This window comes from Terrapene carolina, unplaced genomic scaffold, assembly GCF_002925995.2.
Source record: "Terrapene carolina triunguis isolate 2854851 unplaced genomic scaffold, T_m_triunguis-2.0 Scaffold311, whole genome shotgun sequence".
Taxonomy (NCBI): domain Eukaryota; kingdom Metazoa; phylum Chordata; order Testudines; family Emydidae; genus Terrapene; species Terrapene triunguis.
In genome coordinates this window covers 569272-580649 of record NW_020664662.1, presented here as the reverse complement: position 1 = coordinate 580649, position 11378 = coordinate 569272, and the positions used below count along the sequence as shown (strand labels likewise).

At 47.6% G+C, this 11378-nt stretch overlaps 1 protein-coding gene across 1 annotated transcript; it reads right to left on the bottom strand.

Moving 5' to 3' along the window:
• Nucleotides 1-10163: 10163 nt before the first annotated feature.
• Nucleotides 10164-11111, bottom strand: LOC112112770 (olfactory receptor 52R1-like). The gene has a single exon (XM_024208818.1). It carries the CDS (start codon nt 11109-11111, stop codon nt 10164-10166), a length of 948 nt encoding a protein of 315 aa, XP_024064586.1.
• Nucleotides 11112-11378: the final 267 nt, after the last annotated feature.

Sequence of the window (11378 nt, the reverse complement as noted above, 5' to 3'; positions counted from 1 at the left end):
TGTGTGTAACAAACCAGAGAGGGTGTATGCAGGGAGATGGGGGAGTAGCAGCACTAAGACTGGGTGGTTACATAGGCTACTGGGTGGGTGTGAGGCAGCAAAAATGGATTGCCCTGCCCTGGCTGTTAGAAGCATGTCCTGGGCTTTTAAGAGCAGAGCACGTGTTCGGGGGAACAAGACTGGGGCTAGCGAGAATGGGCCATTGAGTGGCGGCTGCACCGGACACACAGCTGGGAGCACATGGCTCTCCGTTAGCTTTTGTAACCCTGTTTTATTTCTACTCACACCTCCCTTCTTAGAGAACAGACTGTCTTATGAATTCCCAGGACAACCCCTGGTACGAGAGGGGAGACCAGAGGAGAGGGCAGAGAAAAGAGAGCTGTGGTAAAGGAACGAAGGAGCCATTCTGGAGATGGAAGAACTGGAAACCCCCAAGGAGTTAAAACTCTTGTGTAATGCAGCAGACTCCGGGAAGAGATTCAGGCAGAGTTTTGAGATATTTCTATGCAAGCCAATGGATTTGGAGAGAAAGGCGACTAGCTGAAAATTGGAGTCTTCTTAAACAGTGCAGGACTTGAGGCAGTGGACGTCTTTACTAGCCTGCAACTGAGGCTTTGTCTACGCTAGCGCTTTTGTTGGGAAAAGTTTTGTTGGTCAGGGATGTGAAAAACACACCCCTAACTGACAAAATCACCAGCGTGGACAGCGCTGTGTCAGCAGGAGGCACTCGTTGAGGGTGGGTTAATCATGACAGCAGGACAGCTCTCTCCCATCTGCATAGAGAGGTTACACAGGAGACCTTTGAGCAGAACATCTGCAGCAGTACATCACACAGAGCAGTTGCTGGAATGTCAGGGCAGTTCACATGGATGGATATAAACTGTTCAGGAAGGACAGTCAGGGGAGAAAAGGTGGGGGAGTTGCATTGTATGTAAGAGAGCAGTATGACTGCTCAGAGCTCCGGTATGAAACTGCAGAAAAACCTGAGAGTCTCAGTATTAAGTTTAGAAGTGTGAGCAACAAGGGTGATGACATGGTGGGAATCTGCTATAGACCACCAGACCAGGGGGCTGAGGTGAACGAGGCTTTCTTCCAGCAACTAACAGAAGTTACTAGATCACAGGCCCTGGTTCTCATGGGAGACTTCAACCACCCCAATATTTGCTGGGAGAGCAATACAGCAGTGCACAGACAATCCAGGAAGTTTTTGGAAAGTGTAGGGGACAATTTCCCGGTGCTAGTGCTGGAGGAACCAACTAGGGGCAGAGCTCTTCTCGACCGGTTGTTCACAGACAGGGAAGAATTAGTAGGGGAAGAAAAGTGGATGGGAACCTGGGAGGCAGTGACCCCTGAGATGGTTGAGTTCAGGATCCTGACCAAAGGAAGAAAGGAGAGCAGCAGAATACGGACCCTGGACTTCAGAAAAGCAGACTATCAATGGGAAAAGCTATGATTTGCTAAATATGATTATCCCATGTATATGCATCATCTTTGTGTCTGAAGTTATGAATATTGACCTGGGACTTGGACACTTATACAAGTGTTTTATTTATGGGTAACACCCCTCAGATAGAATTTATGTTAATGCCAGACAGTCATGTGTTGACAGCCTTTCAAGGACACGTAGCTCTCACAATGGGCCTTAGAAGAAACACGTCTCAACAAGAATAAGGAAATGGCTGACCCTGTTAGTCAGCAATGCATGTAAGGACATGTGACATGCTCATGTGACCCTGGATTCCGGCTTGGACCAGTAACTTTCCACAGAGGCTGAGTACTTTGTTTGGGACAGTAGAATTCCATGCACGGGGCAGATGATAAAAAAGGACCCCTGAGATATCTCCATCTTGTCTTCATTTCTCCACTCTGGATCTCCAACAAGGAATCTCTGAACAAGGACTGATGACATCCAACATTCTCGGGTTATTTCCAGAGAGACTTTTGCAAGCTACCAGTTTATTCCATCACTGCTATGATCCTGATCTCTGAACACTGACAAATCACTTGCATGTATATAATCTGTTAGTCATTTATAACTCTTATTCTTTTCTTTTATTATTAACCCTTTAGTATTTAATTGCTAACGATTGGCAACAGTGGGATTCTTGGGTAAAATCTGAGTTATATATAGACCGGGCTAAGTGTCTAATCTCTTGAGATTAGAACCACCTTATATGTGGTGAAACTGGTTTTCACTGACCATCCATCATGGAGTCCAGTATCTGGGGGGTGAGTCAATGGCTGGGATGCCTCCGGAGATGGCATTTTTGGCTTCTAGTTAACCAGTGTGGTGAGACAGATGTTTACATTTGTTACAACAAGAAAAGGGAGTTTGATGACTGATTTCTATTTTGCAGTCAAAGTTTTGAGTCTGATTCACACTTTAATGAAAGAACTTTGTGAGTTTAGGAGCTTTTTTTTATTCCAGATTTGTTGATCGATAAGAATCTAGAACAGCATCAACAAAATAATGACATCATATAATACTCTTGTGGGACATACCAAGAGGTAATACTATCTGCACTAATAATAAAAAGACTCTGTACATCAACAGTTCATTTTACAAAGAGGATCTCAAAATGCATTAAACATTAGTTAACCTCAATGAATTACTGTACTTCATAATACATAAATGGCTAAATTGAGGTACAGGGACTGCGAAGTTGGCCCATTATTGTGACATCTTGGGTAAATTACTTAACTTCTGCAAAGCGTTCCAGGCAGCATGTGGTAAACTAGCAAGACAAGTCTGAAGACTGAGCTGTGTGGAAACCTGTTATTGTGGCAAATTATCTTCTGGTTGGCGTCCCATACTTAGCACACCAGCATAGCAACTAACAAGTGATTGTTTTAGCCTCCTTTCCCATTTGAGGGAGGGGCAACAAGTTCAATATGTTCCTTTCCCGGGGTCCAAGTGCCAATTGCAGTAACCACTGACTTATCTGTTGGGGGACTTGTAATTGCCCGATTTTGTGCCAGGTCCAGCATGTCATTAGGCTGGTAACAAAAAACGCTACTATTGGGCACCCCAAGGTTGCTATGATGGGCTGTAGGGCCAAATTCAGGACACCCGTGCCAGTGGGGGACCACCCCAATAACACTTCCCACCAGTGGTGTGACAGGTCTTGGCCAATTCTTGCAAATACCCGTTTAATGTCATTGGCATTATGATGCACGGTAACCAGGACTCTGCGCCCTTCCTGTGTTGCAGTATGTAACTGGTTCTGTAAATCAGGGTGTACAAGCAATGTTTGTAAAACAGTTAAATCCATTCCAAGGGGAACAGGTGTTACAATAGAATACAAAGTATAAGACACTTCTAACTGACTATATTTAAATCTGGATACATGAAATTCAAAATCACATCCCCTAATTGCTGTAATATGACAGAAACATTTATTCTCATAAGGATTATGATTTACTTTGTGAACATAACTTCGTTTGTTTGCCAATACCTCTAATCCAGTTCCATCCAAAGCAGTTCAATACAATTCTTGGGAGTCTTTTCTTTAGGCTGCCCACCCCTCCTGGCTGCCAGGCAATTCCAATAACCTTCAGCAGTTCACACTGAGATAGTATTAGGGCAGGTATACCTTCACTGGGCCTTTCTTTCCTTAGATTAAAATCCTATTAGGGCTCTAAAGGGAGCCACAAAAGGTTGTGTTTACACGGAAACTTGTAGGGAGCGACCCCACACTGCCGTCTTTTACCTCCTATTGCAATGTGCAAACTACAAACTGTTTGTACCGTCCGTCTCCTTCCTCTCTACCAATCCTTGCGGGGGCCTCCAAATTCTGTTACCCAGGGTTCTTTCAAGCCAAAGCTCTTAGTGACTTTTACTCCGTGTGAGGTGGTGTCAGCAAAAAAATCAAGGGAGACACGGCCGTCCGACCGATAGATGGCTGGCACAAACAGGACAACACAAGAGTGCTTTCACTTAAAGCTAAACTTTACTTAGGGTATGTCTACGCTACGAAATTAGGTCGAATTTATAGAAGCCGGTCTTATAGATATCGGTTTTATACAGTTGATTGTGTGTGTCCCCACATAAAATGCTCTAAGTGCATGAAGTTGGCAGACCGCGTCCACAGTACCGAGGCTAGCGTCGACTTCCGGAGCGTTGCACTGTGGGTAGCTATCCCACAGATCCCGCAGTCTCCGCCGCCCATTGGAATTCTGGGTTGAGATCCCAATGCCTGATGATGCAAAACAGTGTCTTGGGGGGTTCTGGGTACATGCCGTCAGGCCCCTCCCCCTCCATCAGAGCAACGGCAGACAATCGATTCGCACCTTTTTACCTGGGTTACCTGTGCAGACAACATACCACAGCAAGCATGGAGCCCGCTCAGCTCAGCTCAGCTCACCATCACCATATGTCATCTGGGTGCCGGCAGACGTGGTACTGCATTGCTACACAGCAGCAGCTAATTGCCTTTTGGCAGTAGACGGTGCAGTATGACTGGTAGCCTTCATCAGCTATCTGGGTGCTGGCAGACGTGGGGCTGCATTGCTACAGCCATGTCGTCATTCGCCCCACCCTCCCGCCCTCCGTCAGACACTAGTTTTGCACCTTTTTTCAGCCCAGACGCCATAGCACTGGGATCATGGAGCCCGCTCAGATCACCGCGGCAATTATGAGCACTATGAACACCACGCGCATTGTCCTGGAGTATATGCAGAGCCAGGACATGCCAAAGCAAAACCAGGACCAGCCGAGGAGGCGATTGCAGCATGGCGACGAGAGTGATGAGGAAATTGACATGGACATAGACCTCTCACAAAGTACAGGCCCCAGGAATGTGCAAATCATGGTGTTACTGGGGCAGGTTCATGGCATGGAACACCGATTCTGAGCCCGGGAAACAAGCACAGACTGGTGGGACCGCATCGTGTTGCAGGTGTGGAATGATTCCCAGTGGCTGCGAAACTTTCGCATGCGTAAGGGCACTTTCATGGAACTTTGTGACTTGCTTTCCCCTGCCCTGAAGCGCCAGAAGACCAGGATGAGAGCAGCCCTCACAGTTGAGAAGCGAGTGGTGATAGCCTTGTGGAAGCTTGCAACACCAGACAGCTACCGGACAGTTGGGAATCAATTTGGAGTGGGCAAATCTACTGTGCGGGCTGCTGTGATCCAAGTTGCCAGGGCAATCAAAGACCTGATGATATCAAGGGTAGTGACTCTGGGAAACGTGCAGGTCATAGTGGATGGCTTTGCTGAGATGGGATTCCCAAAGTGTGGTGGGACGATAGACGGAACCCATATCCCTATCTTGGCACCAGAGCACCAAGCCACCGAGTACATAAACCGCAAGGGGTACTTTTCAATGCTGCTGCAAGCCCTGGTGGATCACAAGGGACATTTCACCAACATCAACGTGGGATGGCCGGGAAAAGTACATGATGCTCACTTCTTCAGGCACTCTGGTCTGTTTCAAAAGCTGGAGGAAGGGACTTTCTTCCCGGACCAGAAAATAACCGTTGGGGATGTTGAAATGCCTATCGTTATCCTTGGGGACCCAGCCTACCCCTTAATGCCATGGCTCATGAAGCCATACACAGGCAGCCTGGACAGTAGTCAGGACCTGTTCAACTATAGGCTGAGCAAGTGCCAAATGGTGGTGGAATGTGCATTTGGATGTTTAAAAGCGCGCTGGCACAGCTTACTGACTCGGATAGACCTCAGTGAAACCAATATCCCCATTGTTATTGCTGCTTGCTGTGCGCTCCACAATATCTGTGAGAGTAAGGGGGAGACATTTATGGCGGGGTGGGAGGTTGAGGCAAATCGCCTGGCCGCTGATTATGCACAGCCAGACACCAGGGCGGTTAGAAGAGTACAGCAGGGCGCGGTGTGCATCAGAGAAGCTTTGAAAACCAGTTTTGTGACTGGCCAGGCTACGGTGTGAAACTTCAGTTTGTTTCTCCTTGATGAACCATCTGCCCCCCCGCTCCCCCCGGTTCACTCTACTTCCCTGTAAACCAACCACCCCACTCTCCCCTCCCCCCTTCGAGCACTGCTTGCAGAGGCAATAAAGTCATTGTTACTTCTCATTCATGCATTCTTTATTAATTCATCACACAACTAGGGGGATAATTGCCAAGGTAGCCCGGGATGGGTGGGGGAGGAGGGAAGGAAAAGGACACACTGCAGTTTAAAACTTTAAAACTTTAACACTTATTGAAGGCCAGCCTTCCGATGCTCAGGCAATCATCTGGGGTGGAGTGACTGGGTGGCCGGAGGCCCCCCCACCGTGTTCTTGGGCATCTGGGTGAGGAGGCAATGGGACTTGGGGAGGAGGGCTGTTGGTTACACAGGGGCTGTAGCGGTGGTCTCTGCTCCTGCTGCCTTTCCTGCAGCTCAACCATACGCTGGAGCATATCAGTTTGATGCTCCAGCAGCCGGAGCATCGATTCTTGCCTTCTGGCTGCAAGCTGACGCCACCTATCATCTTCAGCCCGCCACTTGCTCTGTTCAGACCGCGATTCATCCCGCCACCTCTCCTCTCATTCATATTGTGCTTTTTTGCACTCTAACATTGACTGCCTCCACGCATTCTGCTGTGCTCTTTCAGCATGGGAGGACATCTGGAGCTCCGTGAACATATCATCCTGAGTCCGCCGTTTTCTCCTTCTAACCTTCGCTAGCCTCTGTGAAGGAGAAACATTTGCAGCTGGTGGAGGAGAAGGGAGAGGTGGTTAAAAAAGACACATTTTAGAGAACAATGGGTACACACTTTCACGTTAAATTTTGCTGTTCACATTACACAGCACATGTGCTTTCATTACAAGGTTGCATTTTTCCTCTTATATTGAGGGCCTGCCGGTTTGGTGTGAGAGATCACTCACGCAGTGCCAGGCAACAGAATTCGGCTTGCAGGCAGCCATGGTAAGCCACAGTCTTTTGGCTTTTTTAACCTTCATAACATGTGGGAATGGTTTCAAACAGCAGCGCACTCATTTCCCATACCAAGGACCCATTGGGTTGGCCATTTAAAATGGGTTTGCAATGTAAAAGAAGGGGCTGGGGTTTCGGGGTTAACATGCAGCACAAACCCAACTACCCCCCACCCACACACACACCCAATTCTCTGGGATGATCACTTCACCCCTCCCCCCCACCGCGTGGCTAACAGCGGGGAACATTTCTGTTCAGCCGAGCAGGAACGGGCACCTCTGAATGTCCCCTTAATAAAATCACCCCATTTCAACCAGGTGACCGTGAATGATATCACTCTCCTGAGAATAACAAAGAGTGATAAGGAATGGATGTTGTCTGCATGCCAGCAAACACCGGGACCATACGCTGCCATGCTTTGTTATGCAATGATTCCAGACTACGTGCTACTGGCCTGGCGTGGTAAAGTGTCATACCATGGCAGACGGGATAAGGCAGCCCTCCCCAGAAACCTTTTGCAAAGGCTTTGCGAGTACATGAAGGAGAGCTTTCTGGAGATGTCCCTGGAGGATTTCCGCTCCATCTCCGTACACGTTAACAGACTTTTACAGTAGCTGTACTGGCCGCGATTGGCAGGGCAAATTCATCATTAATCATTAAACATGCTTGCTTTTAAACCATGTGTAATATTTACAAAGGTACACTCACTAGAGGTCCCTTGTGTGCCCTCAGGGTCTGGGAGCATGCCTTGGGTGAGTTCGGGGGTTACTGGTTCCAGGTCCAGGGTGATAAACATATCCTGGCTGTTGGGGAAACCGGTTTCTCCGCTTCCTTGCTGTGAGCTATCTTCATTGTCTTCATCATCATCATCATCTTCCGCGTACCCCGAACCCGCCTCCCTGTTGCGTGTTTCTCCATTGATGGAGTCAAAGCACACGGTTGGGGTAGTGGTGGCTGCATCCCCTAGAATGGCATGCAGCTCCGCGTAGAAGTGGCATGTTTGCGGCTCTGCCCCAGACCTTCCATTTGCCTCTCTGGCTTTGTGGAAGGCTTGTCTTAGCTCCTTAATTTTCACGCGGCACTGCTGTGTGTCCCTGTTATGGCCTCTGTCCTTCATTGCCTTTGATTCTTTTTCTAATATTTTGCCATTTCGTTTACTGCTACGGAGTTCAGCTAGCACTGATTCATCTCCCTGTATGGCGAGCAGATCCCGAACCTCCCGTTCTGTCCATGCTGGAGCTCTTTTGCGATCCTGGGACTCCATCATGGTTACCTGTGCTGATGAGCTCTGCGTGGTCACCTGTGCTCTCCACGCTGGGCAAACAGGAAATGAAATTCAAAAGTGCGCGGGGCTTTTCCTGTCTACCTGGTCAGTGCAGCTGAGTTGAGAGTGCTGTCCAGAGCGGTCACAATGAAGCACTGTGGGATAGCTCCTGGAGGCCAATAACATCGAATTCCATCCACACTACCCCAAATCCAACCCGCAAAGGCCGATTTTAGCGCTAATCCCATCGTCGGAGGTGGAGTAAAGAAACCGGTTTAAAGGGCCCTTTAAGTCGAAAGAAAGGGCTTCGTCGTGTGGACGTGTCCAGGCTTAATTTGATTTCACGCTGCTAAAGTCGACCTAAACTCATAGTGTAGACCAGGCCTTAGTCTCATGCACTTACACATGTCTGCAACAAGTTAGTAAAACACCCCCAACCCTTGATAATTACCGACGCTGAGTGTGACTCTCGAGTGACACAGCGCAGCCCATCTGCTGGTAGGGAACACAAGATGCATCCAGAGGGCGAGCCCAGTCCAACTACCTCAAACTTTTCACCCTTATTTATAGATTAGTAATACAATGGCATGTCCCTTAAAGAAAACTTGTTAAGCAAGCGGTTCCAATGGTCAAGCAAGGGGTTTCCTTCTGATTATTGATTAACCAGGTGTGGGTTTTTTCCAGAGTTTGCAGCCTTGAGACCCGAATAGACATTCCTGGGGGTACATCCTGCTCTTTTAAATGCATGTATCAGCAACTTCAACACAATTATTATCAGGAAGGACGCGGGGTCAAGCTGCCCTTTCTGTGGCACCCAACCCCCCCCCCTCCTGCCTTGGTCAAGCTGAGGCTGCTGCATGGCCACTTTACAGCCTGCTGACTTGGCTGATTTTAGCAATAAGCCATAGTGGTTTCAGGCACTTTACTGGTTTGCCAAAATCTCGCCATACATGTCATGTAACAAATAGATCATTTCCCTACGTTTGCATGCTTGTTTTTCCAAATTCAAGCAACTTCTTTTTTCAAGAGATTGTAGAGTGGACCTGCAGTGTGAGCAAAGTTAGGGATGAAGTCTGAATGGTATCCTACTAAACCTAAGAAAGAATGTAAAGAAATTATGTTAGTGGTGCATGGGTAGTTCCCGAATTCCATCCACCTTTTGTTCTGCAGGTGATCGACCTCCTTGAGACAATGTGATACATAAAGGAAACTTCTGAGACCATTAGTTGTACCTTTGTTGGATTACACTTTAATGATTTGAAAAAAAGTTCATTTCGACACCCCACGTGTTTCTCTTGAGTTTCTGTTGCTAAACAAATGCCATCTACATATTGAAGTAGAACAGATGGTTCTGAAAACCTTGACAAAATTCATTTCATTTGCTCATGGAAAATGGCTGAACTATTATTTAGCCTTTGGGGTCAGACTAAAATGTAAACTGAACCCCTTCTACTGTGAAAGATAGCCAGTGTTGGCTTTCCTTAGACACATGGTAGAAAACCATTTTACTTTGGGATTGATAGATTTAATCAGGTCAGGCATTTTGGATACAACAGCTGTACAAGCTGGAGTCACTTGATTCAACTTTCAATAGTAAATAGTAAGATGACATGACCCATTTGGTTTTTGTGCTGGGCAGATTGGAGAGTTGCATATTGAAATACACTTATGAATGATTGTCTGCTGAAGCAATGATTCAATGGTGTTAGCAATATGAGGTGAGGCCTGAAAAATTGGAAAAAATTGTCATTTCTAGGAAAATCTGAAATGGCTACTTTGCATGAGACAGGGGCGGGGCCTCGGCAGAAGAGGTGGAGTATTTACCAACTATTAGAAAGGTGGCAACTCTATGAATTGTGCATAGATCAATTCCCTAATTTGCCACAACACCAACACAGCATAGTAAGGTCAGGAAAGGATTTAATGTCTCTCTGACTGTCCAGCACCATATCATCAGCCAGCTCTGCATGGAGGTCTGAGAGCCAGAGCAACAGAAGAAAAAAATTAGGTGCCTTTATGAGTAAAGAGCCGGTGCAGCCTGTCCCGGATCTGTTTGGTCCTCACCCCGTAGATGATGGGGTTTAGCATAGGGGGCATCAAGAGGTACACATTGGCAATGAGAACGTGGAAATGCAGGGGCACATTCTGGCCAAACCGGTACATGAGGGAGAAGAAGAGACTTGGGATGTAAAAGGCTAAGATGGCACAAAGGTGGGAGATGCAGGTCCCAAAAGTCTTGATCCGGACGTCCTTTGTGGGGAGGCTGAAGATGGCCCTGAGGATCTGGGTGTAGGACAGGGCAATAAAAAATACATCCAGACCAATCACACAGAATACCACAAAGAGCCCGTAGTAACTACTGGCACGGGTGTCGGCACAGGCCAGCTTCACCACGGCTATGTGTGCGCAGTACTGCTGCGGGATGATGTTGGTTCTGCAATACGGCCACTGCCTTATCAGTAAGGGAAAGGGCAATGCAAGCAAACCGCTGCGCAGCATCACGGCCAGGCCAATCTTGGTCACCATGGGGTTTGTCAGGATGGTGGAATGTCTCAGGGGGTTGCAGATGGCCACGTAGCGATCCACAGCCATGGCCACGAAGATCCCAGACTCCATCGATGAGAAGCAGTGAAAGAAGTACAACTGGGTGAGGCAGGCACTGAAATTGATCTCTCTGGAATTGAACCAGTATATTGCCAGCATTTTGGGCACAATAGATGTAGATACAACCAGGTCGGTGACAGCCAGCATGCAAAGGAAATAGTACATAGGCCCATGGAGACTCATCTCTGTCTTCACGGTGAACAGTATGGTGAAATTCCCCAAGATGGCTATGGCATACATAGTGCAGAAGGGGATGGAGATCCAGACATGGGCTGCCTCCAGGCCAGGAACACCCAGCAGGATGAAGGTGGAGGGGTTGGAGAAGTCGGTTGTGTTGGAATCTGACATGCAGTAGGGGAGAAGGTGTCCAACTCTGAGGCAGAATGGTGTCTAGTGCATGTACCGTACGTTCCCCTGGCTTCCTGTATGTGCCCAGGCTCTAGGGTGATGGTCGCAGAACAAATGCCTGGATGGAGACACAAAGCTAATATAAGACACTACATACGCTATTGGAGGCTGTTCTCATGGGTGAAGCAGATTGGTCACTCTTCACATACTGAAAAATTACATTTTCATAATTCAGAGTAATTAATTATGAACAACAGACCCTATTAA